Source organism: Toxorhynchites rutilus, chromosome 3 (genome assembly GCF_029784135.1).
Source record: "Toxorhynchites rutilus septentrionalis strain SRP chromosome 3, ASM2978413v1, whole genome shotgun sequence".
NCBI classification, from domain to species: Eukaryota; Metazoa; Arthropoda; class Insecta; order Diptera; family Culicidae; genus Toxorhynchites; species Toxorhynchites rutilus.
This window is the reverse complement of record NC_073746.1, coordinates 21,849,521-21,873,450: the sequence shown is the minus strand read 5'-3', so window position 1 is coordinate 21,873,450 and position 23,930 is coordinate 21,849,521. Positions and strand designations below refer to the sequence as shown.

At 38.9% G+C, this 23,930-nt stretch overlaps 2 protein-coding genes across 3 annotated transcripts in view; one reads left to right on the top strand and one right to left on the bottom strand.

The window, feature by feature from the left end:
• LOC129775306 (WD repeat-containing protein 75) overlaps positions 1–23,930 on the top strand; it is a 71,345-nt gene that overhangs the window by 35,467 nt on the left and 11,948 nt on the right. The window contains exon 7 of one of the 2 annotated variants that reach the window (XM_055779887.1): positions 1,784–2,144. In XM_055779887.1, the coding sequence (XP_055635862.1) occupies positions 1,784–2,128 (345 nt within the window). In that variant the 3' untranslated portion in view covers positions 2,129–2,144. Of the gene's footprint in view, positions 1–1,783; positions 2,202–23,930 lie in introns of those variants that run through there. The other variant, XM_055779886.1, reaches the window with a different exon arrangement.
• On the bottom strand, positions 2,129–21,183 carry LOC129772952 (uncharacterized). Its single transcript, XM_055776486.1, has 2 exons — positions 19,792–21,183; positions 2,129–3,579 (listed from the first exon to the last, which is right to left on the bottom strand). The coding sequence occupies exons 1-2, from the start codon at positions 21,025–21,027 to the stop codon at positions 2,254–2,256; spliced, it is 2,562 nt and encodes an 853-aa protein (XP_055632461.1). The 5' UTR covers positions 21,028–21,183; the 3' UTR covers positions 2,129–2,253.

The following is a 23,930-nucleotide window of genomic DNA, read 5'->3' as shown; positions in this document are numbered from 1 at the left end:
GTGATCCTGAAAAGGACCCTTTTTAGCCTGCATGTGAATCCAACGAGCGAACAAATCGTAATGAATGTATTTTTCTGCCATCGCTGCCTTTTAACGCTCTTTCGTTCGTCTCGTTGAACTCGCCCCTTTGGCTGAGTCTGCCGATTTGTCTCTATCCTGTGACCGTGTACCGCTAAAGTACAAAACGCGCGGATACGCTGAAAAATATATCATTCTCTTTCAAACCGTAAATCAGTGTGGTTGAATGGCATCGTTTCACATCACATCGCATCAACGGATTGGTGCCGGAGCACCAGTATACTTAATAGCGGTTATAGAATTTCGGCCGCCGGAGTGCTCGAGATGGCTTGCAAAGCTGCTCACGACAATAAGAACATCCGCCTACAGAACAGAGCATATTCGGTTCGGGGGCAACAACTAGTTTCAGCGAGTGGCAAACGCAATCGCAAAACGACAGCAGGTAAAAGAAGGAAAAAGTTTGTTTATACTGACTGTTTTGGTGGCAAAACCAGTCACCGTAAAACACGGCGCTTTTCAGGGCCATTAAACCTTTCAAAGAGTTATTAAAAGTTTTTCACAATACCAATGCATTCTAAAGTGACATAATATGACATATAATATAAACTGATTTTGTTTATGCTTGTTCTTGAACTTATTGGTTTGGGGTCTTTTAAGTTGATCATTCAGTTTTCACAAACCCATGCATGGTTTCCGAATTAAAAGTGGCTTCAAATTACAACACATTGTATGCAGGATGGCATTAACGAATTTTCTCGGTACCAAGAACTGTTTTCTTTGGTTGATAACTGATGTTGAAAATTGACTGACGTTACATCTGCATTGTATAGAAACATAATTAAGGAGCAACATGATGAGCTATGTATTTCCTGCTGCTCTGTTCTTATTTTAAAGGACTTTAATCCTGTGTTAATTTACTGTTGGTTTTTCAGAACGCTTATAGCTCGTTTAATTCTCGACAGATCGTAGAGTTCGTCTCCGAAACCTCAGTTCTTTTTCATTTCTATTTACTTTGTTTGCGGAGATACAAATCTTACAATTCATTCGTCTCCGAAACCACAGTTTAAGGTACGGTAATGTGCTCAATAGTGAAATATATGATAGTGAATGAGCTGATGACCACCTATGCATTCCCCAACACAGCCATCATTTTGATCGTACGATATGTGCATACGCCAAAAGATGCCCGGCGTTGAACATTTAATAAGTACAAAGCCTTCAGAAAAAAATCAAGAATCAACTATGAGATAGTGAGAAAAAATTGAGAAAGTTTGTAAAAAAAAGCAAAAACACAACACAAAAGGTTCTTTTCAGAACCCCCAACATGTTCATAAAGAGTAAACAGTAAATTAATTCATTTTTCAGGTAGATAGGTAGGTATTCACGTAGGAGAAGAAAATAAAACAATAAATTTAAAATATATATTTAGCAAAAGCTGTCCCCTTTGTATAGTCCTACGTCACTCCGGTTATGTCCCCGACATTACCCACCCGTCTTTTTTTTTTCTTTCTTTATTAAAGAGATTTTCAGCCAAAGGCTGGTTCATCTCTAGTACTACTCATATTTGACATTCGACATTTATATCAGAAATCACGAAAAATGAGTCTTTCCAACAATTTTATAACATACCCATTAGATAAAATATTCTAAAAGTGTCTTCTGTTCCATTATGTGGATCAAGCCCATATACTTCCATACGAACGAAGTATACGAAGTCATTTGATGATACCTAATCGACTGCTGCTCTTGTTTCTACCATTTCCAGATCGTTGCATCCTCCGCTCATACGATGGCACCAATTAACCTGCTGTGCGAGGATTTCCTCAAGTCACTTCTGATTGTGGAGGAGCGAAGACGAAAACGCGACCCGTCGACAACTGCCACCACTCCGACTCATGCCCCCACCATCCCCGTAAGTGACGACAGCGAGTCGGATAGTGAATCTACTAACCAAGAAGCTACGGAAGTGAAGTCAAAAATTTCTGCCCGCAAAGCGGTAATGGATTCCATCGAGAAGGCTCACTTTAAGACATCCAGCAGAACCGAACAGATAGTGCGAGACAGCAAGCTGAAACAGCTGATGGAGGAAGATATTGAAATCGCATTTTGACGTGTTTTTTGATTGCGTAAGTATAATTATCTTATATGGCGGTTCATATTTGCAATAAATCAAAATAATACAATGGAGCCTTACAATGCTAGGGAATAGACCTGAAAGAACATCCTCACATTTGTCTACAATTTGAAAACTTCCACTAAATTTTCAATCATATCAATCATCCGGGTGTGATAGTTGAGATCCTCTACAAATACCTTTAGACATATTTCAATTTTTCGATCGCCAGAAAATTTGTCATACTTCTCGTCAGAGGAAAATAAATCGTCGAGTAAATTTTTCGGCAGCAGTGTGACATGATTGATTAGAACATTATCTATGGCTCCTGCTTTCTGATAGTGCTCACAAGACGCACGAAACTCGTCCTGTAAAACAAGTTCCTCAATCGACAACCCGTGTCGATTTAGCTCCATTCGCAGTGATTGGTAGTAGTAACCTTGAAGGAAACTCAGATGCTTAGCCCGGAAGCCGCTTGTGGTTGTTAGCGTCACCAGCATGTTGAAATCATACGCCGGAGGAACGTATCGAGACAGTTGAAAATCCACCAGCAAACAGTCTATCGGGGCACCGGTGTCCGAATAACGAAACATGAGGTTGTTGTTCCAAAGATCTCCATGACCGACCACATTTCTGTAAACCTGGGAAGGTTTGACAAGTTCGTAGATTTCCCGGACGCAGCCTGGTATCTTCTCGGTGAGCTGTTTTCTTCGAGTATTGTTCTTCTCGTATTGGGCAACAACAGTACACAACAAATTTATAATATTATCTAATTCTTCCACTCGTGGATAGTTTTCCTTCAGAATCCAGGCGTTTTCGTCTAGTATATTTGGAAATAATTCAACTATCGCTTTGCTCTGCTGCGCCTCTAGGGCGAATGAAGCAGCGTGGAATCTAGCCAGCACTCGCAAACCTTGTTCCAGATGAATCAAATCCAGTAGACCATCGTTGTGCTGAAGGGTTCGGAAACCTTCCGTTTTGACGTCTCTAAAAACAATCAATTTGCCATCCTTTTGAAACAATGCCTCCGGAGCGAATCTGCCAAACTGATGCAACAGTGGAAGCAGACTCTCGAACAGTTCGGCTTCTTTCGAGAAAGCTTTTGTGTCCTCCAAATATTTGGCTCGGGACGGTTGGGCGGGCAGTATTTTCGCAAACAGTTTCACTTCATTCTCAACAGCATCCGGCTGATTCGAGTCCACTCGGACGGTCATAGAAAGAAGAAAATGATCACCTAGATAGCCGGTGCGCTGCTCAGCCAGAGAAGTTACGGAGGTAGAGATAATTTCAAACTGTACTGATCTGTCGTTGAAATGTTTGCACAGCATCTGCTTCTTATCAGAAGACGTGAGATTCAGGTGGTGGTTTGGCATTGTGATATTTTGCGAGCGCGAGTGATACTGGCTCACAGTTTGCGTGGTAGAGACGCGAGACCAACACTCGAAAAGCTAGTGAGCATGATTTATGGAGATAATACGTTATGTATTATGCCTATGATAAACCTACAGTGATAGACATTCGTTTAGCCGCACTTGAAAAAAAACTTGAAACACTTACAAAACAACTAGGAATGTTCATTTTATCGGGATACTTATTTGCTGTAGTGATAGTATATTTAAGTCACTTTTATTGAAAAGACGTGCATCACAATCACACACAAGGCGGCATCGGTGGATATAAACATTCAAACGTCGTTTTTTCCTGAGACATACGCAAGGCATAAAAATCGAGTTTTCGCATAATCACCAAGCCTTTATCTGTGTTTTTTGAAACAAGACTTGGGAATGTTCAATTAACAAGATAAATATTAGATGTACAACGTAAGAAGTTGGTCAGATTAGTGATTTACGTAGAATTTGAAGGAATGGCGAAAGGTATTCTATTGACGGAAGAGGAGCGGAAAATAATAAAGATATTCAGTGAACAAAAGTTTTCTAATCGCTCGATCGTAACAAAAATTGGTCTATCTGAGGAAGTGGTACGGAATTTCTTCAAATAATGCCAGAAATATGGGAAACAACGACCAACAAATGGGAACACGAAAGTTACTTTGCTTCTTAAAGGTCGAATAAGACACGAATCAATCAGGAAACGATGACGAAGAGGCATATTGCGCGCATCTTGAAACAGTCACCAAACATCATGTGGAAGAAACTTCAAGGGAAGCCGAAACTGACCGCCACCCATAAGCAGAACCATCTCATTTTCGTCCGGCATGGAATGGACATGAAATGGAAACTAGAATGGAGAAATATTGTATTTTCCGGCGAAAAAAGTTCAATTTGGATGGTCCGGACTGTTACAGTTGCTATTGGTACAATTTAAGTCAACGGCATGTCTGGAGATCGAAGCGAAACTTTAGGGGCGGAAGTTTGACAGTGTGGAGAGCCGTTTCCTATCACAGCAAGCTTCTCATTTGTTTCATTTTCACCCGAATGAACTCCGAAAAGTATCTTCAATTACTGGAGGACGTTTTGATTGGCCATATTGAGAATAACGCTACCGAGGATGTCGTTTTTTCAGCAGGATTATGCATAGATCCACGTTTCCAAGCAGTCGAAGGCATGGTTTGCCGAGAAGGACATTCCGCTTCTTGAATGACCTGCTGGCTGTCAATTGCAATCGCATAGAGAACCTATGGAGAATCTTGGCCGAGATGGTCTATGCAAACGGATGACAATTTGACAACATTTCCAGTCTCGAGGCAGTAATTCAGGAATGTTAGGCTATAATCAATATGGCAACACTTTAAAAGCTGTCTGACTCGATGCCAAATCGAGTTTTCAAAGTGATCCGAAATGGAGGTGGACATACTAAATATTAGCTACCGATTGGACTCGAAATTTGCCGCACAAATTCTTTTTTACTGAAATTTTAGGATGCGGCTAAACGAATATCCACCCTGATTCCACATATTTGAATTACTTAGAAAACAAAAAGTGAATAACTTTTTTTAGAATGACTCCGATGAAAATAAATAATAATCGTCTTTTATCAGAAAAACTGTACAAAGAATTGATTTATTTTTAAAAATATTGAGAAAAAATAGGATGCGGCTAAACGAATGTCTAAACTTCGCCTGCGAATGACGGATGCCAATAATAGCATGTCCGAAAAAGAGCCTGAAATTATTGAGAACCAGAGCAGTGGGTCCAATGCCACAGTAAAGGAGGATGGTTGTAATAGCTGTTATCCATGGTTATTATGGAAAGAAAGTAATGGATAAATCCCTAATCCAAGGTGTAAAGCGACCCGTACCGAGGGATGAATGGTAGGGGGGGGGTCTAAACCCTGTCGATAACGGAGCCTGTGGAGCACCAGAGCACCTTCCACAGTATCGTCTGCCCTTGCTGCATTAAGCCGGTCACTGATGCAGCGGACCTTCTTTACCGCGAAACTCGTGGGACTTCTATGAATAATCCAAATGATAACAATAAAAAAAACTTCGGGTTCCGGCAGCCTCTCTTTGTCGGAAAAAAACCTCCATAGAGATCGACTCTATGAGTATTGAAGAGGTGACGCACCTGTGGATGTTCAGTCATTCTCCTCTTCCATCCTCAATACTCTGACTCGTTGTGAGTCGCTAGAGGATGATAGTGACGAATGTAGCGTCACTACAAAAACTGAATCTAAAGTTGTAGATTCAGTCGAGGTCCACTCTTCGTGGAAAAAGAACTTCACCAAGGGTCAGAGAAGAAAACTGAAGAACTTGGTCTCAGCTGGGAATCCTGCAAAGGAAGCTCGGCTGAAAGCACTTAGTCAGCATATGTCTGGACCAACAAAATGGACCAATGCACTCTTCAAAACAATACCACAACAACCACTATCGAATCTGGAATGTCCTTCAAAGAAGCCTTAGAGCAGATCAAAGTTGGTATTCTCCCGGAGAACTATCCCAACACTGAACTGACTACAGCTCAACTAGATTCTATTCAGAATGCTCTACTCACTGCAATAGAGCAACAAAGAAATGAACCGGTGAAACCCAAGTTTTTCAACTGCTCATATAAGTCGGGTTATCTAATCCTTTCTTGTAAAGACCATCAAACTTCGGAATGGTTGAAGAAAGTGGTTCCCAAGATAACCCTTGAGGATAACATAAAACTGGTTGCTCTAGACGCAAAAAATATTCCGCGTCCAGAGATTCTTCATGCCTTTTTCCACAAAGTGCAACATACAGCGACGAGAGACTCAAAAACTAATCCAAAGCAGCGCCAAACCACAACTCAAAAAAAGTCCAGTGTGCTCGAAGGAGATCTGGTATCAAGAAACGAGAAACTTCATAACTCCAAAAACCCAGGTAATCTGAAGTCTTCAGAGCCCCAAAATGCTCGAAAAGTCATCAGCTTCTGGTAAATCGGAGTGTCCTCGTGAAGTTTCTCTGAAAAACAAGGTACTTGACGATCTGACTGTTCCTGGCCCAAGCGGTTCAAACTTAAAAGCAATCCCAAAACGGGTAGGAACTTCAACTACGTCAAGTGAAAAAGGTTAGTTTCTTCAAACCCCCCATCACGCCAGATTCAAAACGAGCATGGACACTGGAACAAGCAAAAAACCTGACCATAATTTCAACAAAACAGATGGGGCTCCGATTCTCCCAAATAAACCCCCGGATCGGTCAACCCAACCTAATGCAGAACACTAAAGTTTTGCAAATAAACCTCCATCACGCTAAAGCAGCGTCGAGCGTGTTATCCAGGAGGTTTACAAAAGACGCTGTGGGTCTAGCTCTTATTCAAGAGCCTTGGGTTCACAAAGGAAGAATACTAGGTATTCAAACAGGTTCATGTAAGTTGTTCTACGATGACAAGCATGACTCCCTAAGAGCTGCTGTCTTAGTAAATGCAAACATTAAATGCTTTCCTATTACAAAGTTCATTCAAAGGTCGTCGCAATTAGAGTGGAAGTACCAACCGCCAAAGGAAGATCCGTCATCGTAATTGCGTCGGCTTACTTTCCTGGCGACGTTCCTGAGGTTCCCTGACGAGAGGTCTACTGTAGGGAAATCAACAAAGACTTCATTATCGGATGTGATGCCAACGCTCATCACACAATGTGGTCAAGTACCGACATAAACTACCGAGGTGAGTGTCCTTTAGAATTTCTCTCGTCAAACAACATAGATATTGCAAACAAAAGAAAATGAACCAACATTCATAAACGCAATCAGACAAGAAGTCTTAGACCTAACGCTGTAGCCCGGTTATTCTTGACAAGATTCATAACTGGCACGTTTCCGAAGAGGCGTCTTTGTCTGATCATAGACACATTATTTTTGAATGGGATGGTGGCATGACAGTTTAGTGAGAATACCGAGAAAATCAGCATGCAAGTCTGAAATTGCGTTGTTCAGGATCATTTGCAGCAGAATTTACAGCGGAAGATTGCAGTGAAGTTCGGAATAAGCCGGGGAGCAGTCCGTGAAACTGTGCACAAGCACAAAGCTTATGGTTCGCTTGCTTACTGATCCGGAAGAAGTCTTCGTCGGAAGACCGATAACCGAATGGATCAATGAATCATCCGGGAAGTGAAGAAATCTACAAAAATATCAGTCAATGTCATTCAGGAAAACCTCTTGTTGGCGCAGAAAGATAATCTGCAACGGTTGGAATTTGCTCGGAAACATGTTAACAAACCCAAAAACTTTCGGAAAAAGCACTTTTGACTGACGAATCGAAATTTGAGCTTTTCAATAAGATGCGGCGCGAAAGAGTGTGGCGGAAGGATGATCAAGAATTGCAGGAACGTCATTTGTAGGCTACAGTCAACTGTAATGGTGTGGGGATGCTTTTCCTGGACTAGTGTTGAAAATCTGGTGCGAATTCATGGAATCATGACAGCAGATGTCTACATTATCATCCTTAAGGAGAACCTAAAGGAATCGCTTCGAAAAACTGACTTACGAAACAGCTTCGTTTTCCAACAGAACATGTTTCCCGAAGCATACTGCTGAAAGATGGTGTCACTAATAAGAGCACTTATTTCGCGGCTCTCCAGAAAGCGTTGAACGGAATCGACTCTCAGCACCTCCAGAACATGGGCGATTCAGGAGACCACACTGAATACTGATGCTTTTAACCTTTTTTTCTTTTATTGTGCGACGTGTTATTCGTCGAACTCGGGATTCTATACTTGTTTTCTATTCTTATTAAAAAATAAAAATATTATAATAAAATAATATTTGAGGCTTCTTCTTGAGGATTTTTGATAGATATAACACCCTCCTTGAAGATTGCGTGCGAATGCGTGAATCTGAATGTGTTTAAGTTCTGAGGGAAATAGTTGGAGAAAAAAGAAAACATTAAAACCATAGATTATTGGTAAATAATAGAAATATTAATAACAAAAAACAAAAAAGTTGGAGATGTAAACGATAATTAAAAATAACAGAAAAAAATCACACATACTCATACTTGAAAGTGTATGGACTTGAGGAAATAATATATCAACGAAATAGCATCGAGATTGCGTGTAGCCAGAACGTCGCGGATCGAAACATAGGGGGTCATTCCCTTTTCGCGGAAATTTTCTATAAAAGATAACCTGTTATTTTGAAAATCAGAGCAATACCACATAATGTGATCAATATCGTAATAACCTATACCGCAAACACATAAGTTACTATCACTAATATTAATTCGGAAAAGATGTGCATTCGAGGAATAATGATTAGACATTAGTCTGCACACTACCCGTATGAAATCACGAGAATAATTATATCCTTTGAACCATGATTTGAGGGAAACTTTAGGAATGATAGAATACAGCCACCGACCTTTATCACTTCCATTCCAACTTGTCTGCCAAGATTCAAGTGCACGTTCACGAGGAATATTGAGATATTCATCAAAAGTAATGGGCCTATGAAATAAGACTCCTTCCATTGCACCCTTTTTAGCTAGAAAATCTGCTTTTTCATTTCCTGGTATCGAACAATGAGAGGGAATCTATGCAAAAGTGATATTAAATGATCTACTCATCAAAACACTTAAAAGCTGTTGGATTCCAGACAAGAAATACGAAGAATATCTAGACCTTACCGAATGAAGTGCCTCTAAAGAGCTGAGACTATCAGAAAAGATGTAAAAATGTTCGGGTGACAAGGACTGAATATGTTGTAAAGCAGTGTATATCGCAGCCAATTCCGCAACAAACACCGAACAAGGTAAACTAAGCTTACGGAATGTGGAGAAGTCAATATAAAATACCCCAAAGCCTGTGGAACCATGAAGACTGGATCCATCAGTAAAAAAAGTTTTGGTTGAGTCAATATGTTTATATCTTGACAAGAATATTTCAGGCATAACTATTTGGCGGAGATCACCTGAAATACCACTAACATAAACTTTCATTGTCAAGTCAAAATTAATAGAAGGATTGAACAAAATTGAAGGAATGGATTGGAAACCAGATGAAGCCGATGGGCTTTCCAGGGTCAGAAATTCATGATATAGTAACATTCGCTTAGATTGAGTACCTAAGGTTAGCATTTTTTCAAAGTTTGCTATCACTATCGGATTGAGTGTTTCACAACGTATCAAAAAACGGAATGATAACTCGAAAAAGCGCACAGAAAGAGGAAGGATGCCAGCTAAAATTTCTAGGCTCATTGTATGCGTTGACTGCATACATCCTAGAGCAAAACGCAAAAAGCGATATTGAATTCTCTCCAGTTGCAGAATATGAGTACGGGCAGCGGATCTGAAGCAAAAACTTCCATACTCCACAACAGATAGAACGGTTGTTTTATACAACCTAATTAAGTCGTCAGGATGGGCCCCCCACCAAGTCCCTGTTATGGATCGAAGAAAATTTATTCGTTTCTGACATTTTTGTTTCAAGTAGCCTATGTGTTTACCCCATGTGCCTCTGGAGTCAAACACAACTCCTAAATACTTGAATGACAAAGAGAGCCTAATTGTTCTACCCAAAAGTTTAAGTTGCAGTTGAGCAGGATGGTGTTTTCTTGAAAACACAACCATCTCTGACTTTTCAGTAGAAAACTCAAAACCCAATTTACAAGCCCAATCAACCAAATTATCAAGAGAAATCTGCAAAGGATTATACAGATCAATACTGTCTTTGCCCATTACCGACACTACGCAATCATCTGCATATTGTCTCAAAGTACAATTACCTGATAAACAAACATCAATGTCATTTACATAAAAGTTGTAAAGGATTGGACTAAGACATGAACCTTGAGGGAGACCCATGTAGTTAATTCGTAAAACTGACGAAGAACCATGGGAAAAACTCATATGTTTTTCACGCATAAGGTTAAACAGAAAACTATTTAATTTTGGAGAAAACCCATTTAGATGAAGTTTTTCAAAAAGAACCTCAATGGAAACTGAATCAAAGGCACCCTTGATGTCTAGGAACACTGATGCCATTTGTTGCTTTTTACTCAAGGCGATGTCAACCTCTGATGAAAGCAGAGCAAGACAATCATTAGTTCCTTTGCCTCTACGAAACCCGAACTGCGAAGGTGAGAGAAGGTTGTTGGATTCTATCCAGCTGTCTAAGCGACTTAGAATCATTTTCTCTAATAATTTGCGAATGCAAGAAAGCATTGCTATTGGTCTATAAGAATTATAATCAGACGCAGGTTTACCAGGTTTCAGAATAGCTATAACTTTAATCTGTCGCCACTCATGTGGAACAACGTTCTGCTCAAGAAAAACATTGAACAATTTTAACAAACGTTTCTTCGCGTTATCAGGAAGGTTTTTCAATAAGTTGAATTTGATCCTATCTGACCCCGGAGCCGAATTGTTACATGACAGAAGTGCAAGCGAAAATTCAGCCATACTGAATGGAGGCGCAATATCATCAGATGTCTCCAGGAAGGGAGGTGGAGCGGGGGCTGAATCTGGGTATATCTTCTTGGCAAAGTCATAGATCCACCTTTCAGAATATTCAATCTGTTCATTTGAATGAGAAGAATTTCTCATTTGTCTGGCAACTCTCCAAAGAGTGCTCAAAGAAGACTCTCGGGAAAGCCCATTCACAAAATTACGCCAATAACCTCTTTTTTTTGGCTTTTATGAAGCTTTTGAATTTACGCTCCAAATAAATGTAATTGTCGTAACGTTCGCAGGAACCCGATTTACGCCAATCCTTGAACGCATTCGATTTTTCTTTATAAAGATCTGTGCAATCTTGATCCCACCACAGATTAGGAGGACGACTGCGAAACGAATTCCCAGGAAAACGTTTCGTCTGAGCACTATCATGAATTAATCCAGCTAGAAAATTATACTCTTCTAACGAGGGTAACTCATGAACTAATGCCACTGATTCTGAAATAATTGAAGAATATCTCTTCCAATCAATGTTTCTAGATAAATCATGCTGAACATTCATAGTTCCTGACGATTCAGAATAATTCGAAATAGAAACGGTAATTGGCAATTGATCACTTCCATGTGGATCTTGGATAACCTTCCAATAACAATCTAATGATAAAGAAGAAGAACAAAGGGATAGATCTAAGCGACTTGCGCGGCCTGGTGATGGAGCAATTCTTGTTATATCACCTGTATTCAAAATTGTCATGTTGAATTCATCGCATAGATCATAAATAGAATTAGCTCTGCGATCGTCAAAAGACTCACCCCAGCCAATTCCATGTGAGTTGAAATCTCCTAAAATAAGATGAGGTTGCGGTAGAAGCTCAATTATATTCACAAGGTTTCGATAATTAAGCATTGTACTTGGTGGAATATAAATAGAAGCAATGCACAAATCTCTACCCTTGATACGTGCCTGACACGCAAGAATTTCAATTCCTGTGACTAAAGGCAAGGGAATCCTGTAAAATGGATAGCATTTTTCATACCTATGAGAACTCCTCCATAGGAATCATCACGGTCTAAACGAATAATATTGAAATCATGGATGTTTAATACATTGTCCGAACGAAGCCATGTTTCAGATAAAGCAAACACATCACAATTCAAAAAATGGAGCATTTGCTTGAAAGAGTCAAGTTTTGGTAGAAGACTTCTACAATTCCACTGTAAAATAGTAGATTTCTCTGACTCATTCAATAAATTAGGCATCGAAATTAATGAAGGAGAGGAGGGGCCACTTTGAAACCATTTGCTTAGCTAACTGACTGATAGTAGGGAGCCAAGCAGAAATGAGACATTTCATTGAATCTGAAATTCCGAAAATATCAAAGATCCATCCAACAATCGAAGAAAAAGAAATACCTCCTGTAAATGATTGGGGTTCAGGAGCCGATTGAGAAGCGAATCTGGAATGACTTGACAACTCAGGGAAATGAACGTCATAGTTAGAGGATCCCCAACCAGGAGGGTTATTGTTGGAAGGAGCAGAAAAATGAGAAGAAGCTTCTGGTTGATTAGATGATAACCCTCTTTTTTTAGCAGGCTTGGAGGAGGAAGTATTTTTTCTCTTTCTAGCTCTTCTCGCGATTATTGGATCGAAAGTAGTATCCGATTCATCATCCTCTGATAAAACAGAGAAACGATTTTCTGAAACCTCGGATACCTGAGGTGAAGCTGCCTTAAGAATATCAGCAAAGGTTCGCTTAGAACGATCCTTAAGTGATTGTTTAAGAACGGGATTTGTATTTTGGACATTCCTTAACTGTGTGAGGAACACCTCCACAAAGAATGCATTTATCAGCATCCTTATTTCAAGTGCTTTCATCATGGTTGACTCCACATTTAGAACATTTAATTTTATTGCAACAGAAGGTTTTAGTGTGACCTAACTGTTTGCAATTAGTGCATGTCATAATTTTGGGAGTAAATAATCTAACTGGAAGACGAAGCTTATCAATGAGCACATAATTTGGAAGAGCTGTGCCCTCAAAGGAGATTCTGAAAGAACCAGATGGGAAATATTTCTTTTCGTTACCATCCATTAAAAATGAATTCATGGATCTTACTTCCAAAATTTTCACATGAGGAAGTTTTACATTATGAAAAATACCCTCTGCGTTTTCGAAATCTTTTAGTTGGAGAGATTTTTCCGAAACCACACCATCGATTTCAACAATGTGTGCCGAAATATACACTCGATATTCATCAGTGAACAAAGAATTATTAACAATCGCATTAGCGTCTTTGCAATCCGAGAGCACAACACGAAGTTTGTCATTATTCACTTTTGTAATTTCCAAGACACTTGAGTACTTAGACTTCAAGTCTTTGCAAATTTGGGTCAACCTTAAAGGTTTCCCTTTGGGACGGAAGAATACCACCCAACGTGTTTTCGATGATCCCGAAACGTTCTGGTATTGTCGAATTCGAGAAAGATTCTTGGAAGGAACATTCTCAATGATTGAATGCTGAAGAGAATTAATTGGATTTTGAACCGAGGTGAGTGATACAGGATCATTTGTTGGTTGTGTCGAATTTTTTGTTGGGTTGGGTGTCGAATTTGACAGTAATTGGTTCTTCTTTTTCTTTGAAGGACGAACTTCAGAAAAACAATAATGAGGAGTATCTACGATGGTCATATCAACATCGGAGGTTTCGTTCCCCTCCATTTAGAAAAATTTGTGAAACAAAACTGAGAGTAGAAAGAGCATAAAACGTCTAACACGTACAGAAGTTAAAATAATTATATATGTATTAAAAAAAAAATAATTAAATAAATAAAGAAACAGATAAATAGAATAAAAACAAAACAAAAACTTAGCTGCTTTATATTTTTCAGTGGCAAGAAATCTTCAAAAATCCTGTTCCAAGGTTCAATACAGCTTCACACACCGAAAGTACTTGAAAATGCAAAAATCGAATATCTTCTTCGGGGAATTTCACTCGCTGAACAAATGGGTCCAGTTACTGCACTATTTCTTCCGGAAAAAGTTTTCAAAACGCTGAAATGTCTTAGAGAAAGAAAAATCACAAAGAAAATCTGAAATATTCGTTATGATGAAAATTATACGTCACCTTTATTCCACGGCTTGCTGATGTATGAAAAAAAAAAGCGGATTGATGTTTATAATTTTTCCGCTGAAAGAGAGCTTTTGAAAATTTGTTTTGAATTGTAGAAGCTTTAACATTTTTTAGTTCATTCACCTTTAGCCTTCCAAAGGCCATTTTGAAAAGTTTTTTTAATCGTTTATTTGTACAGGCTCAGTTATATAAGTTTAAAGAAGCCAAATTTTAAAATTCTTAGTTCTAAACCATATTTACAATTTTGCTCATTCTACGGTTAATAGGATGGGGAAACGATTACTCGTGGACGGCTCGAGGTTTTTTTTTTTTATCTCATTTATTTATTATCAGGCTCATAGCATTTTAGCTGTAACAGAGCCGGGTTTTAATCGTGTACATGTACATATGTTTATGTTTCTATAAATTCTAAATTATACAGTAGTTAGTAGTAGCCATTCAGGCGTTAAGTATTCTGTTCCATTACATTATGGTAAATCACACAGTAGTAGCCATTTAGGCGTAAGGGTATTCTTTCTGTTCTTCCATTGTTCAGCAGACCGGACAGCGAAGACAGTTGATATTGATCATTGTTGAGTTATTTATAGAACAGCAGCCCGATGTGTCTTGCAGAGCAGAGCATTGTATGGATGAATCGATCTTATTTCGACCGTGGATCGATTTCCATCGCTGATGATGGTTGCGTGGACGTAGTTATTCTATAACAACACAAAGATGGTCAATTGAGGGCCCTGAGTTTGAACTCACGATCGATCGCTTGGTAAGCGAACGCATAACCAAGTGGCTACGAAGACCCCCCTCGGCTCGAGGTTAGTAGGGTGACAATTTTTTTTATCATGGAGAGGAAGGGATATAATGAGGTTTGCATAATACTGATGGATAAACACGGAGGTTGATAGTTTTAAGGAAAAGATAGATTTGGGACATGTAATCAATGTCTAACCGAGAAACACATTCCGCACCGGTACATTGAGTTGTTTCCCTTAGGCCCGAAGAGAGTTTTCTAAATTCGATCAGCTCATACATGCTCGATGTAGTGATAATCTACACCACAAACGCAGAAATTATTGCTGACAAGATTTATACGAAACTAGCTAACCCGGCAAACTTCGTCCCGCCCATTTACTTGATTAATTCTCGGGTAATGCAAAAATTTGTGTTTCATTTGTACGGCAGCCCCCTCTAAGAGAGGGGAAGGAGTATCTTAACACCATAGAAACATTTATTGCATCCTAAAACCTCCACATGCCAAATTTGGTTTCATTTGCTTGATTAATTCTCGAGTAATGCAGAAATTTGTGTTTCATTTGTATGGCAGCCCCCCTTTTGAGTGGGGGAAGGACTGTCTAACCATCATAGAAACATTTATTGCACCCTAAAACTTTCACATGCCAACTTTGGTTTCGTTTGCTTGGTTAATTTCCGAGTAATGCAGAAATTTGTGTTTCATTTGTATGGCAGCCCCCCCTTAGAGAGGGGGGAGGGGTCTCAAAATATCACGAAAACCTTTTCCGGCCCCAAAAACCCCTACATACCAATTTTCATGTCGATCGGTTCAGTAGTTTCCGAGTCTATAAGAATCAGACAGACAGACAGACATCACTCCATTTTTATATATATAGATAGATAACAGGGATTGAACATGAGTCGGAAGAAGGTGCGAATAAAGTCCAGACTTTTGAGCCACGGTTTCACGGCCCTCTCATTACCCGGGATCGAGCAATGTGATAGGACCCAGACAAAGGTAACATAACAGCGTCTGGGAAAAGGAACTCAAAGTTTCTCGTATTCTCTCAAGAAAGTACGGCGAGTGCTTTTCTGGCCTCACTGTACGAATAGCTTCGACAGAGCTAACACTATCCGTTACAATGTAATAGTGTTCAACAGGTCTTGAGGCGACGCTGTCCAGTGCCCAATGAATCGCTGCCAATTCAGCAATATACACTGAGCAAGGATACTGAAGACTGTGGGAGGTGCTGAAAAATTCGTTGAACGCTACAAATCTTGTGGACACGTTCGGGAATATACGAAGAGAGAACAACCTGCATGGAGATGAATCCATGATATGAATTAATGAATTCAGAGTGAAAATTTAGCTCGAACAGCTGCTCAAAATTTCCGATCACCAATGGATTCTCAACCTTACACCGGATGAGGAACCGAAGATAATAAAATGAAGCAATCTTTTAATGGGAGTACGCCTGCCAAGACCTCGAGACTCATGGTGTGCGTTGAGGGCATATATCCCAACCTAATACGGAGACAAAGCTACTGAATTCGCTCGAGTGTAATGAGGTGTGTTTTGTCAGTTGATTGAAAACAGAAATTTAAATGTATCCAATTCAGGGAGGAGACTACGATAATTCCACTGTAAAACAATGATATCTCTGACCTCTCCATTTAAATTAGATATCAACATAGATAATCACTGCAAGGAGGAGCCATGTTTGCATCGATTGCAGCAAATAAGTTTTTTGACGTAGAACTACGTCTTTCATTGAGGGGCCAAATCAGAAAAGGTCACGTTTTTATGAAATAAAGTTAACGTTAATAACTATTTTTGACGCGAACGTATTTAGACGATTTACATACCAAACGAATCAAAAATCCCCTAAGATTTGTTTGAAATGCTATACATTACAATTACCTGGTGTGTAAGTGGTTAAAATTCTTGAAAATTATAAGCGTTTCCATTTCCCCATACATTTATTCTGTCCATTTGTGTGCTTTCCCGAACAGAGCTGTCAATAACGAGTAACGAAGGGGAAATCGTAAGATTAAAATTCTTCATGATCAAAGCAAAAGAAGAAGAACGAAGGGGAATATTTGTCTAGAGTATAAACAGTGGATCTCGCTGAGGCAAACCTTCAGTTTCGTTCTGTTTTCAAAGCAATGAATATCGCTTGTTCTTCCTTGTTTTGCATCATCAAATGTCTTCGTTTCGGATTGAGCTGTGGACGCGACCAAATCACTTACTCGCTGATGTCTCTGGCATTGCAATCATTACATCATACTGACGCCATTGCATTAAGGTTTTGAGCTGCGCAATTGTGTGGGGAATCATCAAGCTAGGCTATCGTCGGCTCACCAAGAAAATAAATGTTCTGGAATTTTGTCGGTGATTTGGTTTCGCATGACAGTTGCAAAACTCTCTCCACAAAGGATGAGAGGTAAGCTAATCTAGACCGGCAATATTGAAGAAAGGGCTTCTGTTGAAAAGAGCGCAAAATTGTTTGGTGGTGCAAATTATGCAGCCGTGGTGATGAATATAAACAAGGAGGGGAGATAGGGGAGATTGCATTTGCGCTAATCTTGATCATAATGGAGCAATGCTTCTCTTTTCAAGGTTGTTGAGATTAACAGAAAGAGTTTATTTCGTTTATTTAGTCATCAAGAAAGTAAATGTCATTCTGGAATTTTGTATGTGATTTGGTTTCGCTTGCTAGTAGCTAAATTTGAAATGTTTATTCTAGTAGCTTTAAGCCACCAATATATGGCTCTGTATGCATGCTATGGCGAATGCTTGTTTGGCGTTTGGTTTACGTTGTACGAACGATGTCTAGAGGTGCGATTCCACTGAGACAATACTAAATAACATGTAGCATGATATTTGATACATACAAGTATTGCCATTGTTGTTGTTTCCATGCAGTACCAAAAATGTATTGATGTAGTTATGAGGTGTGGAACAAAGGTGCTGGTGCAACAAGTATATAATCGACTGTAGCCGAGTCTATGTTAATTGTGAAAAAGGCCACCGGAATAACGTTCGAGGTAAATTTTTAATGCATTGACATGAAACAAATTGCGACATACGATCAGCTAGTGTATTGTTTAGCGGGAAGAATGAATGAATAAATCATCAATCAATTATCGTCAACTACGATAAAAAAAACATTTTAGGGTGGTCATACCATTCTACTAAACAGTTAATTCCAAAATTTCACAGTATTATAAAATAATAGCCGAAGTTATAAATATGCGACTTATATAAAATAAAATCGTAGTTCTACGACAACAATGCGGTCGTATCTTGAACACAACCTCCTATAATTTTTTACTACTGAAACCATTGCGGCGACAATGGTTCTGAAAAACGTGAAGAGATTTCATTCAGGATGTCAGACAACTTTATAAATCTCGATTCGGATGTTGTTATTGACGGTAAAACAGAGACACTTGGTGTTTTTGATGTCCCGTTTAGTGCTGGGTCGTTCGACGATGAACTATCCGCTCAGAAGCCAGGAGCAACCTGATTTTGTTTGGCCTATTAACAGGGAATATAACGGGTGGGACTTGTCCTTGAACTTTGGGAGGGGTCAAAGTTTTGCATCGGGGATCTCCTTTGAAAACGAACGCTGTCCACTCCCATTTCCTCAACTGGCAGCGAAGCGAAGACATAGTTTGTGGTACATGGTTGTTGTTGTAGTTGTGCCAGTCTCCACTAGGCGCCCTTCAAAATAGCCGTGAAAGAGCGTTTCGAGTGTTCCTTAAAAGAGCGACTCTTGTAAGTTTCACAAGCTGAGAGCACGTCGGGTTTCCCCGCAATATGGACACTTATGCTCAGCCGTACTACAGGGTTCGCCCACATGTTGCTCTTCGCAAGTGGCACAGCGCTCCATATTGGCGCAATAAGCTGCTTTGTGACCAACTGACTTGCATTTTTGTCAAGTCATGGGCTTTGGCACGAAGAGCCGCACCGGTAGCCTCAATTTGTCCACCATAAAGTAGTCAAGGAGGGGACCAGCAAAAGTGACGCGACACGGTCGGCGTAAATTTAGTTTTTCCCATTCATGGGAGACTTTCCCGAGTTGGCGAGATTTTAACTTCCATCGAGGGGAGTTTCTTAAACTTGCCAACTCCTTTACTTTCCTTTTTTTTTCGCACATCGGATCCGTTTCCGTTCTCACCCCTCCAATTCCTATGTCATGGAGTGGAATATATATTCGATATTCGAGAGTGAAGTTCTCATCAGCAACAATCTCATTTGCGTGCTTACGGTTAGACACGACTATCTCAGTGATATCTCTTCAGATCTGTCATAATCTGAACCTTCTATCAGGGTTCGGTTTGGACCGAAAAAAAAACAGCCAAAGGAACAGCACCAGGTGCATTGTCTGGATTAACCCTGACACGGGAAGTGGAGATAATAGAAGAGGAATGCGAGGGTATTGGTTGAGAAATTTGTAATTTTTTTCGAGGGAGGCTTGGTAGGATAAAGTGATGTAGGAGTACGTTTGAGGGACTTACTAATCCCTGGTTGAGCAAACGAGGGGGAGTTTAAGAAATCTCCATGTCTAGTGATTCCTTCCTTCTGCCATTCTTAGAGTGGACGATTCCTATGTCTACAATTATTGTTATTTCACGGATAAAAAAATTATAATAAAAAAAATTGTTATATTATATACACAAGTTGTTCCGATAAAGCGCTCTACGCCCTGAATAGGAACAACACTATAGCGGAAGTATACCAATACCAATGTTTCAGGAGTGAACAAAAGCGCTCCCAGCTCCTTCAAGTTGTGGCGAGGAAAATGATATTGTAATTATGGCTATGGTAATTTTCGAACATTTTTCTAAAGATTAACATTAGATTCAAATAATCCAAATGCATTTTTATTGTCGAAAAATATTCCTATTAAAAATTTGAGTCACATCAATTGGAATGTATATGGTTGGGTGGAATGTGAATGGAATAGCTTTCGTTGAACGCTACAACACGTCAATCAAATTTTTGATGATCCCTGTCATCCTAGCTCTGTACTTCTCATCATTGTGCAAAACCTTCAAACACATCCTAATTTTATCCTCTCCACTAAAGTTATTGTATTCATTGGGCGACGAAAAGATCCTATCTACACAGCTCCTTGGCAGCAGTGTAACGTGATTCATCAGGAAGTTATCGATCAACCCGGAAATGTGGTACCTTCCACACGACTCCATGAACTGGCACTTGGGGAAAATCTCCCCTGGCGATAAGCACTGGGAGATTAGCTCCTGTCGAACGGCCCCATAGTACGACTCAATGAGATCGCTGTAGTGCTCTCTCCGGTACTGCCCGGTTGTCGTCAGAGTAATGAGCATATTTACATCGTAGGCCGGTGGAGCGTAGCGAGCGAATTGGAAATCCACTATCAGACAATCCTCTGGAAGGCCCGATTCGGCATACTTGAACATCAGGTTGCTACCCCAGAGATCACCATGACTTGCAGTGTTACGGTAGACATCGGATGGCTTGACGAGGTCATAGATTTGCAAAATAAACCGCGGCAGTTTTGATAATATTTCCGGTAGGTTTTCATTCTCCTTTTCGATAACTTTTACCATCGCACATAAAACCTCAATTGCGTTTTGGAGCTCCTCCACTCGTGGATTGTTTTCCTTCTGGATCCAACAATTCTCATCTAGTGCCCCAGGGCAAAACTCGGGCAAAGGGCGACCTGTTTTCATTTCCAGCATCAATGAAGCACAATGAAATCTTGCCAAAGCTTGTAGCGCTTGTACCAAATGAGCCTTATCGAAAATTCCCATATCAGCAGCACAGACTGTTCGATAGCCTTTCAGGCTCAAATTTTCCAACACCAATAACCGGTCACCTTTCGACAGATAAGCTCTGGGTGCAAATCTCGCGAATTCTGCTAGCTTGGGAATGAGATTTCCATACAGGTGAACCTCTTTCCGAAAGGTGTTGATTGATTCCAAATATTGGCTCAAGGCCGGTATCGCTTGGGGTAGAATTTTACAAAAAAATGTCAATTCCTCCGCGTTTCGCACTGCGCCATCCTTTCTCACCCTTATCTTCAAAGTATAGTGATCACCGAGATATCCCACACGGCTGTTGCTAAAAGGTGTCACATCGAATGCTTCGATCTGGAACTGCAGCTTTGGATGAGCATAAAACTGTCTGACAATGCTTTCAATGTCATGCTGATTTAAGCTGGAATTCTCCGGAAACATCGAAAAGGTGAGCCTGCTGCAATGTTTAGATTCTGCTTCCACCCGGTTCAAACTTTTGCCACTATACTAGCTGAAGCCACCCATGACGACCGAGCACATATTTTGGCTTAGCTCAATTGATAACAGCACGTATACAACGAAAGGAAGAGGGCTGGGATAATGCGCTAGATGGATGACATGAATCGGATCGATAGACATGGTTGGTTGTGAGTGTGGAACTATTCGTCGTATGAAATGTCGCCAATCAGCTGGTTCAAATGTTAGAATGGAATGCCGAGTTGTTCATTCTGGTTTGTTTTTTTTCGATTGAATTGAAATTGGGTTTATTCTTATGTCATTGGATATCTTCTAGATCCGAATCGATCACTCTGGTCTTGTTTCTAATAGTCGAAATAGGACAAAGTAGATAGCTGCGCTTATTTTTGTTGTATTCAAAATTCCGATGTGGGTTGTCCAGCTGCTGCCGTAACATCTAGAAAAACATTCGTTCGAAATCGCTTGACTCAAACGTCGTTTGATGCTAATGATTATATCAGAATATTGGGGGCTCACGATTGCCTATTATTCATTAATTAAATAATTGATTACATGAAATTGTTTCAATGATTTTAAAGCTACTGTTTCATCCCCTGTCTAGAGTTTTTCAAATTAAGTCAAATGATTTAGTTTTCTTAAGGGATGACCCCTGTCTGGAAGCTCGAGAAATAATGAATTTTCGTGATATTTTTCCGGATGTTAGGAGTACAGTGAATGTTCGGTTATTTTGGTTATTGTTCAAGGTATGTTTGAAGATGTATTTTCCATTTTTTTAGTGCATGAATAATGATTTTTACGTTGATAACAGCTAGATGCGTAGATGTTGTCTGAAAAATGGTGGCATCGGTTATGAAGCAACGGGGTGTCGCGAATGTCGAATTGTTGAAAATTCGAAAAATTGCCAAAATGGCGGCCATTGTTGTTAAAAATGAGTTATTTTTCATGAAAAACCGCAGCACAGAAGCTCAAAAAAAAAAAGACTATGAAACACTTTAGATAATTCACTCAAATCGGTTGAGTAGTTGTTGTTGGATGTTTTACACAAAAGAGCATAAAAACAAAAACATGTAACGAATTGAACATTAATAACATTTTTTCAAAGAAAAACATGGACTAGTTGTTGTTCGATAAACTTTTTCCATGTAAATGTGCCCATCGTCCGATGTATGGAAAACATGTTGGAAATTTTGAGGGCTATTTATATCTATTTTTTCAGAATTTTAAAAGCATATGTTTTCGAGAAAAATTAATTTTGATTTTCAAAATATTTTTTTTTTTCAATGAAATTTTTTTCCAAAAAATTCTTTGATAATTTTTAATGAAAACCAAAATAATTTTCTACATTCCATCCTTTGAGTAAAATTTTGTAGGTCTGATAGATTTTTTTTTAATTTTGTGTTTTATCAACTTTTTTCGAAAAATCTTAATTTAAAAACTATAAGATATACAAAAAGTTGGTCAGAGAATAAAATGTAGGAAATTAGTTAGGTTTTCATTAAAAAATATCAGACAAATTTTTGGAAAAAAACATCATTGAAAATAAAATATTTTGAAAATTAAAATTAATTTTTCTCGAAAACATGTTTTTAAAAATCTGAAATAATAGATATTAGGCTGTCAAAAAAGTCCTGCGGTATTTTTTTTGAATTTTCATTTGTTCATAAAATTAGTTACAATCATCTGTTTTAAGTCAAATATGCGCCGTTTTGTTCGATGACTTGTTCCCAACGAGATGCCAACTTCATAATACCCCTGTCTTAATTTGGCTGGAATATCGATATAAACAATTCCTGGTGAAAATTCAAGCAAAATCTTCAAAAACACGATTTTTACCCCACTGTACATGTAATAGCCACTTAAACTTCACCTTAACGTTGAAAGGTTACATTTCCTCTTGAAATAAGCCATATTTGAAATGTAAAAAAAATATTTTTTTCCAAACTGTATATAATCGAGTCCAAAATTGTATATAATCGAATCACATATAATCGAGTCTATATATAATCGAGTCTGTATATAATCGAGTCCGACCTGTAGTTGTATTTTTTTCAAAGAAAACATAAAAAAGTTGTTGTTAGAAAAACTTTTTCCCTGTTAAAGTGCCCATCTTCCCATGTATGGACGACTTGTTGGAAATTGTAAGGGCTATTGATATATATATATATTTTTAGGAATTTAAAAAAATACGTTTTTGAGAAAAATGAATTTTAATTTTTAAAATAACTTTTTTGCCAGCGATTTTTTTCCAAAAAATTTTTGGAATTTTTTTGTAAAAATTTAAACACTTTACTACATTTCATCCTTTGACATGAATTTTACAGGTATCATAGTTTCTGAGTTATAATTTTTTGTAAAGAAGAAGAAAAAAAATTTGGCTTTTTCCAAAAAGTAGTCTAATTATTTTTCGAATATTTCAAGTACGCAAAGTTGCTTAAATGATCCATGTCTTTACACCCACAACGTTTCACTGCTATCTGAGATGGTGCTGCCAACGGCCAGTCGAGTTGGCATGAAATTTGTCAATTGTGGATGATTGGGTTAAATTTTCGATGAAACGATATTGCTTTACATTTACATACATACGTTACATACTAATAGTCAATGAATTATTTGTGCACCACTCTTCGTATCCATCGATCCAATGTTGTAGAATATAACAATCTTGGATGTTATTTATGGCTATGTATATTTTAACACCATCCGCGTAGAAAAAGTGACATCCCGGTGGCAGTCATTTTGATAACTCGTTGATGAAAATGGAGAATAGAGAGAGATTGCTCTCCTGTGGGACGCCTGATATATTGGTATATTGGATATAGTGAAATTGTTTCACAAGTGTGTATAATTATGACCTTTATATTTAGCGA